Source organism: Telmatherina bonti, assembly GCF_933228915.1.
Source record: "Telmatherina bonti genome assembly, chromosome: 19".
In the NCBI taxonomy this organism is placed as follows: Eukaryota; Metazoa; Chordata; class Actinopteri; order Atheriniformes; family Telmatherinidae; genus Telmatherina; species Telmatherina bonti.
Genome location: NC_136617.1, coordinates 27,566,830 through 27,588,978, shown reverse-complemented (window position 1 = coordinate 27,588,978; position 22,149 = coordinate 27,566,830). Strand labels below are relative to the sequence as shown.

The following is a 22,149-nucleotide window of genomic DNA, read 5'->3' as shown; positions in this document are numbered from 1 at the left end:
CAGAAGACACAGAAGGGCGTTAAATAAATGAGATGTTGCTGTAGGATCCAGACACCTTAAAGTCTTGTGAAGAACAAGACGGCCAAGTCGCAGGCTTGGAGTAAAGCGGGTTCATAGTCTAATAGCTTTCAGTTAAATCTCAGTAAATATAGTTTCGAACGGAATTGGTTTCAGACAGATTTGATCATTGTTAATTATGTATAAATGCATCTTAAACTAGAAAAAGTACTCGGAGAGCCCAAACCTCCACCAAGCAGAATGTTAAAGAATCCTTTAAAAAGTTCCTGAATCCAAATGGTGATCCTGATCACCACCAAAATTAAATCAGTTCTTCCTTTTCCAACAAGTCCTGAAAATTTCATTAAAATCTGTCCATAACTTTTTGAGTTATCTTGAATACAAACAAACAGACCAACAGATAAACGCGGGTAAAAACATGACCTCCTTGGCGGAGGTAATATCAGAACTAAAAGTACCAGCATCACAGGACACGCTCTTCCCACTGCTCCTCTCCCTCCACCAGTAAGGAGGACATCGGACACACAAACCCCTTCAGATAATTTCAATTATGTCACCATAGCAACAATCCACCCCCTGCCCTCCAAACCAGCAAGTAAAATCTGTTACCCAATCCTGCGCAGTCACCCCCGCTGACAGCATCTTATATGCCAGTCATTTAAGTGTGTATGTGTGTGCACGTTTAACAGAGAGGTGAGGAGGTTAGTCAGGCCAGATTCCCTGTACCATCCCAGCTTATCCCACTGGGCTTATCCCAGATCAGCAGGTGACAAATCACAGATAACGCCCGCAGTGGTAGACACAGTGCTGAGTGTGTGTTTAAATCCCTGCTGGCCAGTGTTAACCCTTGTGTCCTCTGACACAGACACACTTATGAAGTTGTGTGTATGTGTCAGGCAGCAGGCGCTCCTGTTATGAAGCCGTTTTAATAAAGATCTCAGCCGGACTACAGCCAGGCAGACGCCTCGGTGGGATTACTCTCTTATACTCTGTCTTTTTATGGAAGATTGACTTATTTATAGTATTTACTAAGATCACTACAACCTAAAAATGGAATTGGATAAAGTGTAATATATAGTACCCTGATGCAGAACTGGTAGTCTGTGGGGGCGTTGTGAAGCTTTCTGCCAGTGATGACGGTGAAGATGTTACTGTCCTCCAGGTCTGACAGCAGCTGCAGGTGTCTGGGTTCCTGTTTAGTGGACAGGAATACGAGAGAGGGAAAAGAATGAATAAAAAGTTAGAACTTCTGCAAGAAATATTACAATAAAGACTAAATGTGTCAGTCAAATGCTAAACTATCAATTTAACCACCTTCACACCTGCTTCAGAACTAAAGCAGCTGTGTTTAATACCTTGGACGTTCCTTTAGTTGAGTAATAGAGGCCCGAGCGTCGCAAAAACATGTAGAGCTTCTTCCAGGATTTGCGACCAGGCTCCTTTACGTAAAGATAGCCCTGGATTTCTGGACAGCTGCTCGAGTTCAGAAAGTTCTAGGGGGGAAAAATTGAACAAAATCACCACAAATAGGGAATACTGCTGAAATAGAGCTGGATGGAAGTCACAACTGAGCTTCTAATACCAAACAGCTGGAAAACATTTATGCACTGATATCGAAAACTAAAACAAAAGCTGTTTTGTGAATGAGGCCATCTTTTTTTTTTTTTTCTCCCAATAATCCCAAAAAATCTGTTAGTAGTAATACTGGGCCAATAAAACCATCAGACTTTCACAGGACTGGACCAAACACAGAAGACTGGTTAGTTTAGGATGTGGAACATTTCTGACTGGAAGTGAGGCAGAAAATAAACTGGCTACATGAAAATAAAACATGCACTCCTCTATTAACAGTTCCTCAAAATAACATCATCACTTTGACAAAAACAGCTTCAAAACCAAAACTGTAAAGCAGGCAATTACGTCAAGCAGGAGAATTTTAACCCTTTAAAGCCAACCTAAGAACAACGGGGGAGAAAAGTCCATTTCCTTCCTCACTGAAAGAGGAAATGGACCCTTTAACATAATCTTTAAAAAATTTAAAAAAGATTTTTTTGGTATTTTTATCATCCGAAAGATCAAAATTATTGCGGTGAAGTCTTCAGCCTTGTGGTGGTCGCCAGGGTGCAGGAAACCAGTATATTATGGTGTACAACAAGGTTTTAAGTTAAGTTTCTACCTTAAAGTGATGCAAAATGTCTCAGAAACCGTATGTATCTAATATGATATGTTTGGCTTTAACATAACTCTCCTGCCACTAGCTGTGTTTCCGTTACCCCTAGAATTGTGCAAAAACTAAATATTGCAATAAAAAAAAGGATAATGGAAACACCTACATTAAAAAAAACAAAACAAAAACACTTAAATATTGCTAAAAAGCTTTAACGCTCCCAGAGGTGATTTTTCAGAAGATTCAATATAGTCGTATATATTAAAAAGTGTAATGGAAACACTTTTTACGCGTTCACGTGTCCCCGGACGTGACATAGTGGGTCAGGTGACCTGTTCATTTCCAGTAAAGTTGGCTGGAAATGAACAAACAATAACAAAGTAGTACGATGACTTGGAAAAGGCAATGAGGGAGAAAGGCTTTGAAAAACCACAGCAAATGACCCCGCACGTAGAAAACCTCTAACTGATGCCACATTGTTACCGTGCATAAGCCGTGATTCTGGAAAAATCTCGTCAGCTGAACTGAGGCTTATGGTCTAAACACAGTTCAATGGAAAATATCTGCAATTTGCACTTGCTGTTTGTTGAAACTTACAAATATCGCTTTTATATTGCGAAAAACTTGTGAAAGTTCTGATTTGCTTAATTTTTGGACATGCTAATGATGCATCGTCTTATTAGCAGATTTACATCATTTCCCAAATGACAAATCTTAAGATTTAAATTTTCAACTTTGTTGACGTGTTATTCAAAGGATTTTACTGAGACGACTTACGATGTCATTCACGTAAAAGTACACAAAAATATTAAGAAAAAAAATGTCATTTCTGTTGCACATTTTTTCTTTATTACCTCCGCCAAGGTGGTTGATTTACCCGGCGTTTATCTGTTTTTGTTCAAGATAACTCAAAACGTTATGGACGGATTTCCATGAAATTTTCTGGAGTTGTTGGAAATGTGAAAAGGCAGAACTGATTTAATTTTGGTGGTTATCCGGATCACTGTTTGGATCCAGGAACTTTTAAAAGGACTTGGTGGAGGTTTATGCTCTTTGAGTGCTTTTCTAGTTCTAGTAATGTATTTATTGAACTGTTGTAGTTTTAATCTTTCTTTTAACATCTTTGTCTTTTTGGTTTTTTTTAGTAATTTTCAGTAGTTCATTAACAGTCTCCCATTCGGCATAAACTATACACTAAAACTAGTTTTTCACAGGGAACAGGCAACAAAATGTCTAATTTAACAAGTTTGTTGGTCTCAAGCACAGTCTTGAGAGCAGACTTGAGAAATGTTGTAATTGCAACTATTAGCACAAATTCAGCCAATTCGTGCAAATTTGGGACATCCTTGTTATTTTCTCTACTGGAACTTTAAAGTACTTTTGACAAATTACAGCGCTCCTCTACATTACATGCTACACACGTCATCATCTTCATGCCTTTGTTTCTGATTTTAAATGTGCAGACGCGCATTAGCCTTTTTTAAAATAACATTTTAAACTAATTTCTGGTTCTTTTGAAAGAAATAAAACTTTAGTACCAACTTTACACCACATCTACTACAGAAATGTGGCATTTGAGGCTGCAACAATCACAAAGAAATGCTGCAAAATCCTGACAATTAATTCAAAATATAAGTTCTTCTATCTTGTGAATTTTGCAAACCATTTCACTAAATTATTCTGAAGAATTTGGCCATCAATATATAAACATTTTTTTAAAAAAAATGCTTGCTACAGAAATTCCAAAGGTGACTGTCTGGTTTCCAACATACGCCGCTATTTCCAATTTCTCTAACAAATAAAACACACCATTAAATATGCAAGAGATGTAATAAGGAATAGCAAAAAGCAGATGCTGAAAATAGTGCATGAAAGAACTGGAGAGATTAAGTGTTGGATTAAATTAAGAGTAAGGCGTTACCATGTATGTACGTGACCCTTCACCGAGTCATCACCTCACCTGTAAGAGCTGCGACGGAGGGATTGAGCCATCAGACTCCTGACACCAAGCCACCATCTGTTCTGGAAAAAAGTTCTGGAAGGGAAAAACCCGCAGAGTGAAAATGAGTGACAGAGAAAGGGACAAAGAAAGACACAAGCACAGGAAACCATTTAGTGAATGCGAAGCCAAGAGTGTGGTAGCATCTCTCTTTGCAAAGTACATCTCTCAAACTGTGTTTGTGTGCGTGTGTGTGTGTGTGTGTGTGTGTGTGTGTGTGTGTGTGTGTGTGTGCGTGTGTGTGTGCACGTGATGAGCACAAGGACTCAAAGACAAAGTGGTGGAGAGAGAGCTGGCACTCCAGCCCAGAAGTAGTTGCAGTATGATCTCACCCACTGATGTAATCCCCTTTAGCTAGCAGCGCCACTCTTAGCGTGATTGACAGGCCGCGGCCAGCACTCTGGTGTTTTACTGTGCTCATTACCACAGTGCTGAGGTCACCTGCTGGCTCTGACACACGCCTAAATCACCACAGCAGTAATGTCATCGTACGCCCAGCCAGCACGCAGCAGCAGAGTCCCAAGCTGAGTCCACATCACCAAAAGATGCCACGAAAGACGACTGATGTTGATTAGCTCTGGATTTCGTCAAAAGAAAACCTGCTTGAATCTCTCATCAAGGAAATGCAGAACATTACTGAAAAGTGGCACCACGACTGCAGAATTTAACAAAACTGAGAAGAAGATTTAAAAGAGAGCAGATAGATGGACCGAAAAATAGAAAAAAATTAAGTGTCAGCTGACTCTAAATCAGGTTTATCTCAAATAAGATTAGCATGTCATATTTAGTTCAGTGCAGCACACACCACAGCAGCATCAGTTACAAAAAACTCTCTGTAGAGATTATTTCATTTTTGTTTTGTTTTTTTTAACTAAATATTGCTCTGATGATCAAAAGGGGCTTTAAACCACATCCAAAACATCCTCAATGGGATGAACGTCCCACTTTCGTAGTGGACAACCCATGTTTGAGAATGATGTTTCATGCTCCCTGAGCCACTCCTAATTTGAACCTAGTAAATCCTGGCATATGCCATCTGGAAATATGTCCGTGTCATCAGAGAGAAATAAATACTGATGGAAAAATCTGATTTAGCCTCACAGATAATTTTTTTTTTTTTTTAAACAGGCTGCAGTTCAGTCCTGAGTTCTGTTCATATAGTGCAATAGGGATTTTTACATTTGCTATCACTGATATGGGAATACGCTTAATTCTTTTTCAAGATAGATCCCCACTATTTATCCAAATTTTAATATGTTTGATGGTTCTGCTTAGTTTTTTTCCCCAGACCAGTAAACACAGTAACATCTTTTCCATGATCACAGAATTTCTTCAGACAGTTTAAATAGTCTAAGGTGTGGCCTGTTTATTTAACCCAACATAGTTTGTGAACACATGAAATACCTTTTACAGCACTGTTTTTTGAGCTTGGCATGAACTCAAAGGCAGCAAATATATTTTGACCCAAAATCTGATTCAGAATAAGAAGTTTAACACCATTACAAACCAACTTCTCTGTTTGGTAAATTTGGTTATTGGCAACATGACAGATTATAGCGTCACTAATATCTTCACCCTGCACATATATTCTTCTATATACCGTACTCCCATATAATAGGTTCCCAAAGTGGAAAGTGTAGTTATATGCCAGCTGAGGCAGAATAAACATTTGCTTTCAAGACAGAAAAATAAAACATTTGTGACTTGATTCCAAGTTGCTAATGGTTGCTATTATTAAACAACAGGTAAAGTGCACTGAGGGTGGGTAAATGTAAACTAAGGCTGCTTCTGTGAGTAATTTCATGTTTCTGAAAAGTTGTATAAGTAACACATTGATACTTTTGTCTCCCCATTGAACTACTGTGCAAATGGTGGCTGTTTAGGTTCATGGCTGCTGTTAGCTGGTTAGCTCATTTTGCTAACAGCTAGCATACAGGAAACTGTCACATTTTAGCTGGACAGGGTTGAGTGAAAGAGCGTCTAATGGCAGCTGGAAATCAACCACAGGCTGCTGTCGCCTGCTTGTTCCAGCTTGTCCAGTTGTGGCTATAGCTAATGCCTGTTCCTTGGGACAAAGTCTGCTAACAGTTAGCATCTGCTTGTTAGGCCTTTGTAAGCTGACCCCAGTTGCTGCTGTCTCTCAACTGGCAGCTTCTTGTGGCTTTTGATAGCTTTTTTTTTTCCATCTACAAAGCTCATACTATATAAAAAAAAACTGTCCATTCTTGCAACAGTCATGAGTTGTTCCTTGTAGTGCAAACATTTTTTTCTTTTTAAACGTGTTTGTGGTGGATAATGAACAATGATGTGATAGCGGCCAGACTGTACATGTGAGTTTGCAACTAAGGGATAAATAGATTTTCTGTCAACATAGAAGAAATAAAAAAAATACAAAAACATAACCACCTCTTTGTTTGTCTGGTGTAATCCTTACAGTGATAAAATATGGGTATAACACAGCAGATAAGCAATAAAAAAAAGAAAATCCGACCATATTTCCAGCCTAACAAATGTACTATTTTAGGTAAAAGTAACCTGTTTTCATAGCGGAAGCATGTTTATTAGTGTAGAACTGTTCCAGTGGGAAGGCTTCATGGTGGTGTAGTGGTTAGCACTGTGGCCTCACAGCAAGAAGGTCGCTGGTTTGATCTTCGGCTGGAGGGAGGCTCAAACGGTGGCCTTTCTGTGCAGAGTTTGCATGTTCTCCCTGTGTATGCGTGGGTTTTCTCCGGGTGCTCCAGCTTCCTTCCATCCTCCAGATATGCATGTTAGGTTAATCTAAATTGTCCCTAGGAGTGAGCGTGAATGGTGGTTGTTTCTCTGTGTTGGCCCTGCAAAGATGGCTGAGATAGGCTCCAGCTTCCATGCAACCCATAATCGGACTAAGAGGTTCGGATAATAAATGAATAAATGAATGTTCCAGTGGGAGGCTAGTTGTGTATCCAGCTTCCTTGGCCAGACAGTATACAAAGCTTTTTTAAGGAGTCCTAAACCTTCATTCACTGGAATGGTACATTTCTACCTACAGCCCATAAGAACGACTGACATTTAGTTTAGGAATGAGGCGATTTTAAGTGCCATGCAGTTGTAAATTATACGGTGGCCGTCAGTGGCCAAAACTTTTCCAGTCATGAATGTGTTGTTATTATTATTATTATTATTATTATTATTATTATTATTATTATTATTATTATAATAATCTGTGAGTGAAACCAGTGGTCTCTGGTGCAGTGATGACTGCACTACAGCCAACTCATTCAAAGTTGCGTACATGTGGACTGGCTTCTCCTCTGGTCCATAAGGTGTTGTTTTGCCCAAACGGTGCTCCACCACCAAAGAAACAAAGCTAGAATTGCAGTTTTAAAGCTCAGAGATTCTCACATCAAAGTTGTTTGTCCATTCAGAGACACTGTAGGAAAAACAATTATGGCAGCTTCCATGTAAGTGCACCCACAGAAAATTAATATATAAATGGCTCATTCTAAGAAAATAAAAATGAAATAGTTGTTTTAGTAAAGTGATTGGATACCAATGAAAACTATTTTCAATTATATAAAAATGTTTCTATCACTGGCCTTTGATTTTGTTACAAACTGTAACTTTAAACAGACAGTTTAGCAAATGAAGCAACTTATTTCTGCTTCCTCTGATAAGAACAAACTAGTTACAATGTTGAAATTAATATCTGTACTTGCGATCATACTGACAACAGAATGTGGGCTAAAATGACTGAGTTGCTGCTGCACTTCAGCAAGAAGCATTGACAGGGGGGATCAATGCTTCCAGACGCGTAATAAAATCCCAAATAAGCCAAAGAGGAATTAAAACATTAAAACTTTTGAGTTACTTTTTTTAGCCACAAATGAGACTTTGCACATCTGCATTGCAGCTGAACCAACTGCCAGTGAGGTAGTAGCCATCTTGTACCAGATGCACCTATCTACCTCTTGATTTCTCAACACTACTGCACTTTGCCTGATGATTAAACCAGTGGAGCTTCGCAGTGATGCTCTGACCGTGGATGATGATTTTCTGGAAGAATTACGAAAGTGAATTTGACAACAGCTCCATCACCCGGAGCTGCAGCCGTGTACTTAGCAACAAATGTTAGCCCGCTGACACACTGACCTAAGATGATGAAACTTTATATCCAACATCAGCACGTTAGCATTGATTTATCGTCATTCATGAGTAACATGATGACAGTAGCATCAGCTCAAAGGGCTGCTGTGCTGAAAAGAAGATCCACAGAGCAGCTGCTGTGACTGTGGACTCCATCTCATGGCCATTAAATATTTGAAAGGAGAAGCCACTAAGAGTTTACTGACAGAAAATAATGTGTTTTAGCTTCAATCTAAAAATACCAAGGCTGAAAAATAGCCTGAGCTCCTGCTGGGTGAGTGTGTGTGTGTGTTTGGATGTGTATGCGTGAGGCTGGAAATTAAGCCAAAGCAGTCACAGAAAGGTCATTTTAGAAATGCAAGAGACTCACCAGGGGGTTCCTGAAGAATTCATATTTGGCATAGTTCTTCCTGAAGAGGAATTTACTGTCGCTGCTCATGGAGGCCTGAACCTGAACCACCAGCTCGTGGTCTTCCAGACATCTCTCTGCATGAAGGCACACAGACGGACCGTGTCAGTCATCACAGCTGTGTTATCTTGAGGTTGTTTCCTCAGAGATAGCGAATGATGAAAACCTTGTCTTTGTAAGCATACAGTGAAAAAAGACACTTTTTAAAAAGGGACAATAGATCTTTTCCCCTTTTTTTCCATCAATGTTTAACGCTGACAGCATGATGTGAGCTTTTCTTGTCACCAGTGAAACTTTCTCTTCCCTGTAAGGTAGTTTGTAAATATGTCAAAAAGCAGGAGCCAACCTTGTTTGATATCCTAGCAAGTTATATAAAAAAAAAATCCAGTGGAGCTTGGCATGTCCCTTAAATATTGTGCGCCACATGCTATTTAAAACTTGCTCTTTAAATAATCACCCCTCAGTGAAAAATAAAAAACTAAGTAAGAATTGGCTTGAATTAGCTCAGAAAATTTCCATCCGAGTGTGACAACCAGGTTTTTTTGGGGTTTTTTTTCCATGAGCCTGCTTCTATATTTACCAGTAAGGCCCCTGGTTATAGCATCACAATACAATGACACAGCAAGAAAAATGGCCCCGGTCCTAAGAGACAGTGAGGGAAGTGAGAAGTGAAATGAGGAGGGGCTGTGAAAAAGAAGCAGAAGAAGAAGAAGGCATTGTGAGGCAGCGAGGGAGGAGGAGAGGGTGGGGAGAAGTGGTGTAAGATGGAGAAAAGGGGTAAAGAGAGGACAAGAAGGAAGGAGGAGGAGGATGTGTATGTGTGTGTGTGGGGGGGGCATTGCAGGAAGATGATGTCATGTATTTAGGCTGATTGCTGAGAGCAGCAAAGCCATAAGCAAAGTACAAACCATAGACTAATACACAAGTACACATCAGGAGCTCACAAAGTCCTAACCTGCTCACGGCGCACCACAAAGGCCTGATTACTTTCTGCATGCATGCGTGTGTGTGTGTGTGTGTGTGTGTTCTCCTCTTTCTTAAAGTTGAGGGCGTATGATCTCATAGGAAGGCAGATTACTAACCGATAGTGTCAGGATATTCCAGGTAAGCATATTCATGCACGCACACAGACACATGGCTGCATCCAGGATTTTCTGTCCTACATTGACTTATAAACAGTGTTTTATTAACAACACACACACACACTTACATACACTTGTATGTAAGTGTGTATTTTAGTGTATATATATGTATTTTGGTAAAACGGTTGGTTTTTTTGCGGGAGGGTTTTGCTAAAAGCAGTTCTATGGCTGCACTTCAGGGGTGGAAATGTCTGCGTTCTGTGTGTGTGTGTGTGTGTGTGTGTGTGTGTGTACACAAGTGCGTTGGCTACAACCAGGGGAATTTCCTGTGGACGGTTAAGGAAAGATTGATTGGTTAGGAAGGCTAGGGGCTCGTCCGACGGAGACCCGCGATTGGCTCCTCACTGCTCTGGTATGACGCTTTTAGGCCATGCCCCTCCAAACCCCACTCCTCCCTCCGCTTCTGTCTCTTTTTCTCTCCTCCCTTCATCTGTCCCTCTCTTTTTTTTCCCTTCCTCCCTCTCTTCACCTCACATTCCATCTCTCTAGTGCACTTTTTTTTTTTTCCAGAAACGCAGATCAAGCAGGAAAGCACAAAGCGATCCTTTGACTCTAAAAATAAGACTCGGGAGTAGGAAAGCCTCACAGAGGACAAAGACTGACCTAGAGAAACAAACAAACAAACAAAAAAAAGTACGAATAAAGCTTCAAAGGGGGAGTCACGGCAAAAGTGAAGAGGCAAAGCACGAGTCTTCTGTCTCCCCCATCCCTTCCTCCTCCCTTTTTCTCTTGGTCCAGACCCCCTCGAGCAAATTATTTGGGAGGGGAGCAGCATTGTAAGTACAACATGGAAAAATGTTTAATCCTGCAACTACCACACCTCCCTCCCGGCTTGCACAGGCGTACACACACTTGCAGCACGCTATAGTAAGCATACACACAGGCCGCACACAAAAGATGCGAAAACAGGACTGAAACATACAAAAACCCTGCAGACACAGGGTTAATTCTTCATAACCTAGTTAGCAAACCTTTAAACCTGCAGGCTTATATTTAACTTCATGACCGAATTTCGTGGTGCACACATAAAAAAAAGACGAGAGACTGCTCTTTTTTTTTTTTTGTACAATTTGCTGCAGACAATGAGGCTAATTTTAATTCTGGCTATCCACATGGAAAGTTATTCACCTTTTATACTCTGCTACATCCCTGCATATACACGCAAAGAGGCACAAAAGTAGATCTGACGTCGTTCTTGCAGAAAGAAAAGTTCAAAAGAAAATTGAGAAACAGTATTTTAGGCTGGTAATGCACTCATACATGTTCTTACCGAGGCCAAGGATGGGGTGGTGCTCCACCAGAGCCCAGGCATTGTCATCCAGACAGTGGCTCTTGTACACCAGCAGCTGACACACATCCCTCGCCGTCATGTCCACCGGGATCTCCACCACCTTGCCGGCCCCATCCTCGCTCCACACCTTCACAATCTGAAGACACACACAGGGTACGTAAGAGGAGAAGATGTACTGTTCCCACAAAGTCTGAGGAATGGCGCTCCATGAATTGCTCCTAGGAATTTTAATATCCTGAGAAAAAACGGAGATAATATTAAAAAAAAAAAAAAAAAAAAAAAGAAAAATGGCGACTGCGTTTACCTCCATGACCAAGTGCTCGGTCAAGTCCACTGTTTTAAAAGACCTGGTCACATTATTCTGTCACTGGAACATGAAAGGTACATTAAAAAAAAAAAAAAAAAGAAGGATGACGTCCAGGAAGCGTTGGCCTGCCCCGGCGCTCTCAGTTCAGCCCTTTTGTCCACAGCACAGGCAAACTTACTAAAACGCACATCCGCAGTGACGCATCTGAACCCCAAATGACACCATCTCTGTCACATGCAACGACATCCATGTTCGGAAAAGTAGAAAAAGGTGCATGTTCACACTTTGGACAGGTAAAATAACACGTCGCATTGATACGTGTTGCATTTTGCCATTAAAAATGTCACCGCTGGGAGCAGCAAGCGGGTAGGGTTCAAAGCTGGAGTACCTCCCATTGTTGCGCCATTTTGAACCCATCCCAGACAAGTGCCCAAAGCGACTTCTAAACTGGGTGCAATCTTGCCTTCTTCGAGTGTGTTGCTGCACCGACCAGTAGCTTGAGACTACTGTAAGAGGCTGATTCGAACACACACACACCACAGAAAGCTCGGTCTCACGTGCAGCCCATTACGGAGACACACGAAAATATGAGCACATGAAATTAGAAGTGTCTGAGTCTCAGATTGTCTCCCAAACACAAACGGTACGAGTGTGTGTGCATGTATTTGTGTGTGTCCCCTCACACACCCCTGTCCTGTACATTTTTTGTACGTAGCTTTCATTCTACACCGGGAAAAAAAAAAACAGGAAAAAAAAAGAAAAAAGACGACAACGGGAAGCAACTGTTGAAAATGACATGAAACAAGACACAAAACCTTCTAATGGCCGAGAGGCTGCAGAGGAGGGGGAGGGCATGGAAATTCAAGTCGGACAAGGCACCGCTAAGTGGAAATAAACACAAAACCGTTAAAAAAAACGAGACAGTAGTTGTGTACGAGAAAAGACAAAAAAAAAAAAAAAAACAACCCTAAAAGCCACAACACGCCAACACCAAGACTCCCAGTGCAACCAGAAACAATGTCACGGCACTTTTATTTGCCCCTGCAAAGCCCGAAAACTGCCTTCTCTCTTCCCACATGCCCCCGGAAAAAAAGAAAAAAAGGAAAAGTTCATCTATGACGCAGGAGTTTTGTTTGAGAAAAGTTACAGGAAAGCAGATAAAAACGCAAAAAGGTCCTCATCACCCTGAACTGACAGCAACACACATGGACGCACGCACATGCACGCGTATACACACACACACACACACACATACACACACCTCACGGCAGTCATCCGGAAAAAGAAATGAACACACACACACATAAAGTCTCTTACCTCCACAGCCTGCAAGAGGCAACAGTCTGGAGAGCAGGATGGCATTTTCACACTGAGACGCTCTCCAGTGACACACAGGGACAGAGAGGGAGGGAGGGAGGGAGGGAGGGAGGAAATGGAAGAGAAGTCAGGAAGAGAGAGAGAGAGAGAGAACGAGAGGAAGTGGGGGAGGGAGGGAGGAAAGGAGGGACAGACTGGCGATACCGATGCGAGAGAGGTAACGGGGAAGGAGGGGAGGAGGGGTGACAGAGGAAGGCCGAGAGTGAAGGAGAGACGGAGCGAACGAGAGACAGCCTGCCCCTTCTTCTCGTGCTGGGCAGCATAAAGGCTGAGCTGCAAGGAGCGGTATGAGCTCTTCCCCCTCCTCCTCCTCTTCCTCCTCCTCTTCCTCCTCCTCCTCCTCCTCCTCCTCCTCACACTGGATTAACCCAGTGTGGGATTTTTAAACGGTGAGCTGCTACCTGTCACGTACTCTTATCGTCAGGGTTGCGTTTCATCCACCTGATCCTCACGCCAACCCAGAAGAAGAAGAAGAAGGAGAGAAAAAGAGAGAGAACCACACAAAAAAAATCTCCATCAGCTCCGATTGCTGATGAGGAGTAACAGCCTTTCTCCCGAAAACACGCCCACAACTCCTCCAACAGACGAAGAGCAAGAACAAGCTCAAACTACTGGAACACACACACGCACACACACACACACACACATTTCTTATTCTTCTGCATCCTCTGACATTTTATGTGAGCTGCCGGACGGTTTCAATTTCATCCCTCTCCCTCCCTCGCTCGCTCTTATCCTCCTCCTCTTCCTCTTTCTCCTCCTCAGCTGTATGTGAAATACTGTGCGAGAGTGTTAGGACCATAGCAACATGTGTAATGCACACTGACGGCTTCGAGGTTTGCAGAGGCGGGAGGAGGAGGAGGAGGAGGGTGGGGGGGTGAAGAAATAAAAAAAAAAACAAAGAAAGAAAAAAAAGAAGAAGAGTGATTCGATCTGGAGCCGGGTGGGTCACGTGCCAGCCGTTTGGGCTTTGCTGAGGGGTTTCAAGGGGAAAGCTAAGGAGGGTGGGATGGATGACGTGAAGGAGGGGGGGGTTGCTCAGCAAATCTGCCTTGCCTTTAGAGGTAGACATAAAAAAAAAAGGGACGGGAAAAGCAGGGAGAGGCAGCAGAGAAAGAGCGAAGATCCATGGAGGAATGTTAGTAATGCAATACTGAGTCATAATCAGGCTCATGTGTAGTGCACAGGCCAACCCAGCTGGCCCCTAATACAGTGTGCATGAGAGCGAGAAGACACACACACACACACTTTCTCAAAGGAGGAAGACGAAATGTAAACTATGAAGACCAGCTCCAGAAGTTTTTAACTTTTACTTCAAGGCTCAACTTTTCTTCCAGCTCAGAAACTCTTCCGGCTCCCATCGATAGCATGCACGCGTACGTGCACAGACGTTGCATTTACAGGTACGAGACGAGCTTGTGCAGGAAGCGAAAAGATCATCTTCAAACATTCATAGTCTCTCTGCTTCTGGGGATTTCTCCAAGTTTTTAGAAAGTGTCCTGAAATCTTTGATGATGCATCTTCTGAGCAAGCTTCATCTTTATGTGATGAAATGTTACTCACCTTGGCTTGTTCCTCCCCCTCTGCCATCCCCTCCCCCATGTTCCTCTCTCCCACTCCAACACTGGAGGGTGAGGGGTGGAAATGTACAGGGTTATTTGTCTCCGATGCCGCTTATAGCAACACACACACACACACACACACACACACACACACACACACACACACACACACACACACACACACACAAATAAAGAGGGTTTGGGATTGCAACTTATTGGACTGGGAGGTCATGGAAAGACACCTGCATTTGCACACACACACACACACACACACACACACACACACACACACACACATACACAAAGTATGAACAGGGTCACAGGGCAAACACAATAATCTGCACCAGGGTCAGACCCACTTGACCAAGAGGTTTATGAGCCCCTAAACCTAATACATACACAAGCTAATGCACACACACACACACACACACACACACACACACACACACACACACACACACACACACACACACACACACACACACACACACACACAACTGATCTGGTTGTTTTAAAGCCGGTCTCTTCCACAGTAACATGACCCACCGAGTGTAAAAGCAGACTTCACTCATAGTGGACAGGCCTGCACACTATCGGTCTTTTAATGCATAAAGAATGAGATCATCCAGTTGACGTCTTCTACTTTTTTCCCCACCTTAAATCGTACTTATACATGCACGTACGCATACATACATGCACACACAAACACACTGCATATACGTTTACATCCACTTTATTAGGTACACCTGTTCAATCATGTATCTTAAATTAAATATGTTTGTGCTAAACGTCACTGCACATGAACAATAAAAAAAAAGGCATCAACCTGACGGCGAGTCCAGTTGTCCAGAAGGACCCTGTATGAACATAATAGAGAGCAATGGGGCCCCCGCCCCACTCTTTGCTGAAACCACTCTTGGTTTTATGCTTTCAAAAGTCATTTTCTTACTATAAACAATTAATTCCTGCAGAACGATGTCCTACAGTGAAGACAAAGTGAAATTAACATATAGCCCTCCTTTTCTTTCTTTTTTTTTTTTTTTTTTTTTTTAAATAGGGACAATGTATGGACATAAATATGGATGGCTATGAATGTTCAAAGCCTCAGGGATCCCCTGTGCACTCTTGGGGACCGCCTTGGCAAGGTCCTGGACCCTGGGTTGGCACAGTGAAACTATTCATTAAAAAAAGTTTAGGACAATTTCCATTTCTTCTCATCCATGTTGTGTAAAGTTAAGTGAATGAGGCTTAAAATGTCACAAAATTGTACTTGACATGATAACATTTCATTTAAACTAGTTACTTTAGGGCAAAAAATGGCTGCTATCCTGCTAGTGGTGAAAGAAACGTTCATTTGATTCATTCAGGGGCAAGGGATGTATCCCAGTGGCTACTGGGCAAACAGGTCGCCGATCCATCGAAGGACCATGGTGAAACATATTCAATGCATATTCCTCTTTCCACTAGAACTTTTTCTGATTTGCTCTACAAGCCGTCCTCCCCAATGACACCTTGGTCATTTTTCCATAACCAAAGAAATCGACAAGGATGATTCACTCTGTTTGTTCGGAGGAATGAAACCTTCTTCTGCCATACTTTCCTCCTTAACTCGCGCAAAACAACAATAGATATTCTGTAATGTTGGGATCATTCCAAGTGCAAGTTTTGTCCGTTATGACAAAATGAAGACAATGAGGGACCTGACGAATTAATTATGTAATTCTGCCGTTTAATACCATGAATAATTTTTAAATAAAGTACGTGGTGTCCCTGCTTCCAGCAGGATAAAACACTATGTCACCAAGCTCAAATCATCTGCAAATAGTATCCTGAACATGACAAGACTGGAAAAGTGTTGCCTGGCCTGATGAGTCTTGATTCTAGCGGCAAGACGCAAGACCGTTGGCCGTTGTTGATACAAGGCAGGATGGATCCCTGCTTTTGTGTTTAATCCTGCCTTATATCAACAGTTCAGGCAAGTGGTGGTATTGCAATCATGTTGGCAATATTTTCTTTGCAGACTTTGGGTCCTTAGTACCAACTGAGCAACATTTAAATGTCACAGCCTACTTGAGTATTGCTGCTCTCCATATCCATCCCTTTCTGACCACAGCGTAGCATCCTCTACTGGATACTTCCAGCAGGACAATGCACCATATCACAGAGCTCAAATCATGGCCAACTGGTTTCTTCACAATGAGTTCACTATACTCCAACGGCATCCACAGTCACCAGATCTCTAATCAAAAGAGCAGCTTGTTGAATTTATGAAGGAAAAGATGGTCCAACCTGGTACTGGCAAGGTGTAAGCATGTAAGGCAGGGGTGTCCAGGTCCGGTCCTCGAGGGCCACAAACCTGCAGGTTTTCCATCTATCTCTGTTCCAACACACCTGACTCAAACTTATCACTCATTGTGCAGAACTTCATTGGCTGTTGGGTCCATTTATTGGAAGCCAGGTATGTTGGAACAGGGATACATAAAAAACCCTGCAGGACAGCAGCCTTCAAGGTACGACTTTGGGAACTCCTGATGTAAGGCCACAATTTCTTGTAGTTTAGTTTCTTGTTAGCTAAATTGATGTCTATTCGGTTCACTTCACACCCAACAGCCCACAAGCATAAAAACAAAGCTCATGGTATATGGAACAAATGCTCAGATCTCCATAAAGGCTCCTGGGGCTGAGAAACCGCACTATACAACTTTTACATCTGGGAGAAGAGGTGATATAGTAGCAGAGTTTCACTTTGCGGTATAATAAGGAACTGGCTGTTTTAAACACACAACATTGCTGATTCAGCAAAGAAACGTAAGATTAAAAGAGAAGGGGACAAAACAGAACTCACTAGCTAACAGGTCAGGTAGGATGCAAGATGGACGCTGATTTAGCAGTCATTATGGGGAGGGTCATGGGGACAATGGCTAAAGTTCTGCAGTGTGTCTTTAACACTCCCATTGGACTGACTAAGATTTTCAACTATCACAAAACAAACTTCATTACTTAAATAATTTAAGAAAAGACTAAATTTTAAACCTGTGCATGTTAGTTTGTTGTGAGTTGGAGGCTGTTGCAGCAGACCAGCACACCAGCCACTAATGTCAGCATTTGAAAGTCTGTTGGTGGTGACATCCATCCAGGTCTTTTACAGCATCATCTGTCTTTCATGACTGTGAGCGGTCATCAGGTTTCAGGCCAGACATAGCTGATTAGCGCTGCAGACAGTCAAAACTCAATTTCACCTCATTGGAGCGCCATCGCAAAAACCTTACTGAGTGGCTCGCCTCCACGCAACCCCACCCTCACAAGGCACGCTTCCTATAGCCATGACTTTAGAGGATGTGAGATTCTTCAACCTTTAAAATAACTATCTCATTATAACTTTACTAGATGAGATATTATCTTAAAATACAATGATTTGCATTTTACTATTTTCTTGTATTGAATCTATTAAATTTCAAGGATTTTTTTTTAATGTTTAGCATTAAATAGCATGGGAGTTGATAAAAAAAAAGGTTTTGTCATCTGCTTGGATTATTATGGTTTCTCAGGACACAAAGACAGAAATCTACTGAGAAGTTTGACTGTAATAAGACAGTGTTTGTTCCTAGAAACAGAATAAAGTTGCATCATCACATAGCAATACTATGCAAAATATTTTGTACTTGATAGAAACTCAAACAATCTGGGTTGCAAGGCTTACACAAGCGCTCATATTTATTGGAAGAAACAACTCACATTTTCTTGTCAACTGTGCTGAATCCAAGATTAGTTAGGGTTTTTCTAATGATGGGGTTGATTTAGCCAGTATACCTCTGCTGCATCGATGAAGATTGCGCTGTCAGCTTTGGTCACATACAGAAACATACATGCACCTTGTCTGATTGTAGCGGGTCAGCAGACCCTTGAGTGCATTAGTGCATCAGCTGACTTCAAACAAAAGGGGAGGCAGTAGTCCTAAACAGAGAAAGTGTGACTTTATTCTTACATGGATGTCCATGACGTTGCAACAGCAGATTTGTCAACACTTTTAATGATTCCTTTGGAGCCTTTTGCAACACTTCTTTCATAAAGAATCAATAATACCATGGAAATAACTATCCAAGATCAATTCACACCCAGTAATCACATACAGTAATCACATAAAAGGCACAAATAAAAGGAATAAACAGACAAGCACTCTAAGCGTTAACATCTTGAGAGGACAGTACGATACTACATTTATAAAAATTCCTTCCAGTTATCTCCAAAAGCACCTAGACGTTTCAAGCAAGATAGATTAAGTGTGAAGAAATCTTAACATTATTTCCAGTCATGCATGAGGCATCAAAGAGCCAAGCTGCAGCTGAAGTCAGGAGTCTGCACAGGTTCAAGCCATTAAAACTTTTCTTTCATAACAAGCCACAGATTTTGTATTGAGCAGCAATAAATTTGATTATGCGCAATTTCTTCATGCATGGCACAAAAAAGTTCTTTTAACAACTCATTTAAAGGTAGATCATTGCACTTTCATCTCAACTACTACAACTTATAGCTTGATTGAGTTGGAAGTTTACGTACACTGAGCTAACTGTGTCTTTAAACAGGGTGGAAAATTAGGTCATGGCTGTAGAACCTTCTGATAGACTCACTGACATCATTTGAGTCAACTGGAGGCCCCGTGGATGTATTTTAAGGCCAACCATGAGATATTCAAACACATTTCCTGTTTGCTTGACATCAAAAGAAATTGGCCAAGACCTTGGAGTGGTGGTGGGGTGGGTCCACAGACCTTCATTAACCTTGTTCATAAAACAACATGGGACCAAGTACTCATCATACCACAAAGAGAGGAGTCTCCTCCAACAATAGACGCTGGTTTATAAGTGGGCTTGGGACACAGCTTGTCTAATGAAACATTTATACTGCATATCCACAACTATACAGCACTGTAGTGGCAGTATTATGCTGTGGGAATTCACTGCTGCATGCAGAAAGTGACTTTTCTAAAAAGGACGGGGACCTCAAGCATAACTTTTTTACCTTAAAACTCTGCGTTTCGGACTTGATCGATGACACAGTGACATCTATCATGCGTACTTATAGAGCCGCTGCTACGTAGCAGTGTCCCGAGGCTGAAAAACAACTCAATACAACTTTTACATTCGAGACACGACGTGATGTGTTGCTGTAAAATAAGGAACTGGTTGTTTAGAACATGCAACGTCACTGATTCAGCATATGAAGGCAAGAAGAATGTCATGGTTAGATCGTCTTTTGCTGGCTGGAGAAAGCTGACACGTCACATAGGATGCAAAATGGATGCTGAGTTAACCGTCAATAGTGGGTATGTGACGGGGAAAATGGTAAAAGTTCTGTAGTCTTTAAAGCACAACTGTAAATATAAGTAAGTACATCACAAATTCATGTGACAAATTAAACAAAATTAGAAAAAACTAAACTGAGTAGCTTGAGGTTCTTGTCAAGTGAATATTAATAATCTACAATATTTGTCTCAGGTGCAGGTATATTATGCTGGAGAACATGGCATTTGAGCTAAAAGCTAGCATAAAGTGCTAAAAGTATGAAAAGAACTACCCAAATGCATTAGCAGTTTATATTAACTTTTGTTTTATAGATGAAATATAAAGTTTAGTCAAAGCTGATAGATTGTGACATAAGCATATATTATTAATGCTTTCAGGATTTGAGGATAAGCTCTAGACCAGGGTGCCCAAACTTTTTGTCTCTAAGGGCCAAACTGAAAATGATATAAACACTGCAGCTTTAAGGATGAAATACAAGTAAATTTATAAAGTTATTGTAATTAATGTTCAATTGCTAATACGGTGTATTGTTTTCCTATCCGGGAGAATAAAATGTTACATAAAAAACCAATATGGCAATAGGACAATAAAGTAATTGTTGTGGTTCCTGCTCTGACCTGTGCTGCAGTGGGTGTGCCTGTTTCCCTGGCAACCAAGTCCACACCAGGTTCTCAGCAGCAGCAAGATAAAAGGCCAGCTCAGTTCACCAGTCATCGCCTGATTGTTGTTTCATCAAGTGGTAACAGCTCTCAGCCATTGCAGCATTTCTGCATAAGGATTTAAACAGCTTGCCAAACAATTGTATGTTCTGTCACCAGAGCGTATTTCTTGCCTGCCTGCCCGTCAACCTGCCTGCCTGGCCACCTACCATTCTGCCCAGGAAAACAATAAACCCTTCCGAGTATCCACATCCAATCTCCACTTGGGTTCTTGTTTGTCCTACACCACAACAGTAATAGTTAGAGGGGCAAGAAACAATAATTACAGCCACTAAACTGCAACCAAGTCCAACATGTCAACTACAAATAACAGTGCATGTTTTGACAACGCAAGTTGCTGATACATAGTAGGACACATGAAGTTGATCTTACCATTACCAGTCTCTCCATGTTGGGTTGCACCTGGCTCACTAACAAGGAGCGGATGTCATTGGTTCCCTCCGAGTCTGGATTTATTGAGGTTCATGTCACAGAGCTTGATGAGTCTTTTCATCAAGCTCTGTAGGGTATAAATATGAACAACAACTAGCGGGCCAAAAGCAAAGTGCTGGTGGGCCGATTTGGGACCGCGGGCCCCACTTTGGGCACCCCTGCTCTAGACTAAAGTGGTGGACCAACATCAAATCGACCAACAGACATATCATTGCCTGAGCCCTCTTAGTAATGCCAACAGCAAGACAAGTATGTCTAAAGACTGAAAACCGCACCCAGAAATCATAATATTTTTTAACCTTTGTCAAATTTCACAGGCAGTAATTATTTCCAATCATCAGACCACAAAGTGAATAACAAACCATGAGAAACTGACTTCTTCACATCTTTTCACAGGGGGTTCAGAGGTCAGAGTGAGTTAAAAGAGCAGTAAACTCAAAGCTGGAAGAACTTCTCTTGCTTTAAGTATCTTCAGCAGTGTGAAGGTTTGCCAGCACATAGGGCATGAGCCCAAGTCCTGCGCTTGCAGCTGAAAGACAGTATCTTTAACCACTGGGTTTCCCTGCTGTCCCTGATGTTCGTAATGCTGTCTCTGGCCACAAATAAAAGCAGGAGTTGCATTACAGCCATGGTCATGGTGCCAAAGCACACCCAACTGCTCAGTGATGACAAATTGAAGCTGACTGAATCCTTGTGGAAGCATGGGCGAATTGAATGGTGTGAGACTGCCACAACTTGCTCAGGAAATGGTTCTTCTAAGAGTTAATCATGAAATACAGACTACTGGCACAGCTTTGTAGCAGCAGGCTATGTCAATTTGTTCTGGTAAAAAGGTTTATCCCAAAACTGATGCAACATATTAACCTGAGGACAAATGCATTACTGCTGTTACTACTGAGCGTGGCTACTGGTTGATGTATATACTGTATATATACACACATACATATACACATATACACACATACATATACACATATACATGCATACATATACACATACATATACATATGTATACATACATATAACATACATACATATAACATACACACACGCACGCACGCACGCACGCACGCACGCACGCACACACACACACACACACACACACACACACACACACACACACACACACATATATATATATATATACACATACACATATATACATATACATATACATATATACATATATACATATACATATACATATATACATATACATATATACATATACATATACATATATACATATACATATATACATATACATATACATATATACATATACATATATACATATACAT

General features: G+C 41.5%; 1 protein-coding gene across 2 annotated transcripts in view; it reads right to left on the bottom strand.

Moving 5' to 3' along the window:
• Positions 1–22,149, bottom strand: part of LOC306770102 (growth factor receptor-bound protein 10-like) — a 74,485-nt gene that overhangs the window by 11,601 nt on the left and 40,735 nt on the right. Inside the window, exons 1-6 of one of the 2 annotated variants that reach the window (XM_079258898.1) lie at positions 12,773–12,864; positions 11,128–11,284; positions 8,677–8,792; positions 4,146–4,220; positions 1,374–1,511; positions 1,100–1,210 (exon numbers count right to left, since the gene is read on the bottom strand). In XM_079258898.1, the coding sequence (XP_079115024.1) occupies positions 1,100–1,210; positions 1,374–1,511; positions 4,146–4,220; positions 8,677–8,792; positions 11,128–11,284; positions 12,773–12,817 (642 nt within the window). In that variant the 5' untranslated portion in view covers positions 12,818–12,864. Of the gene's footprint in view, positions 1–1,099; positions 1,211–1,373; positions 1,512–4,145; positions 4,221–8,676; positions 8,793–11,127; positions 11,285–12,772; positions 12,865–22,149 lie in introns of those variants that run through there. The other variant, XM_079258897.1, reaches the window with a different exon arrangement.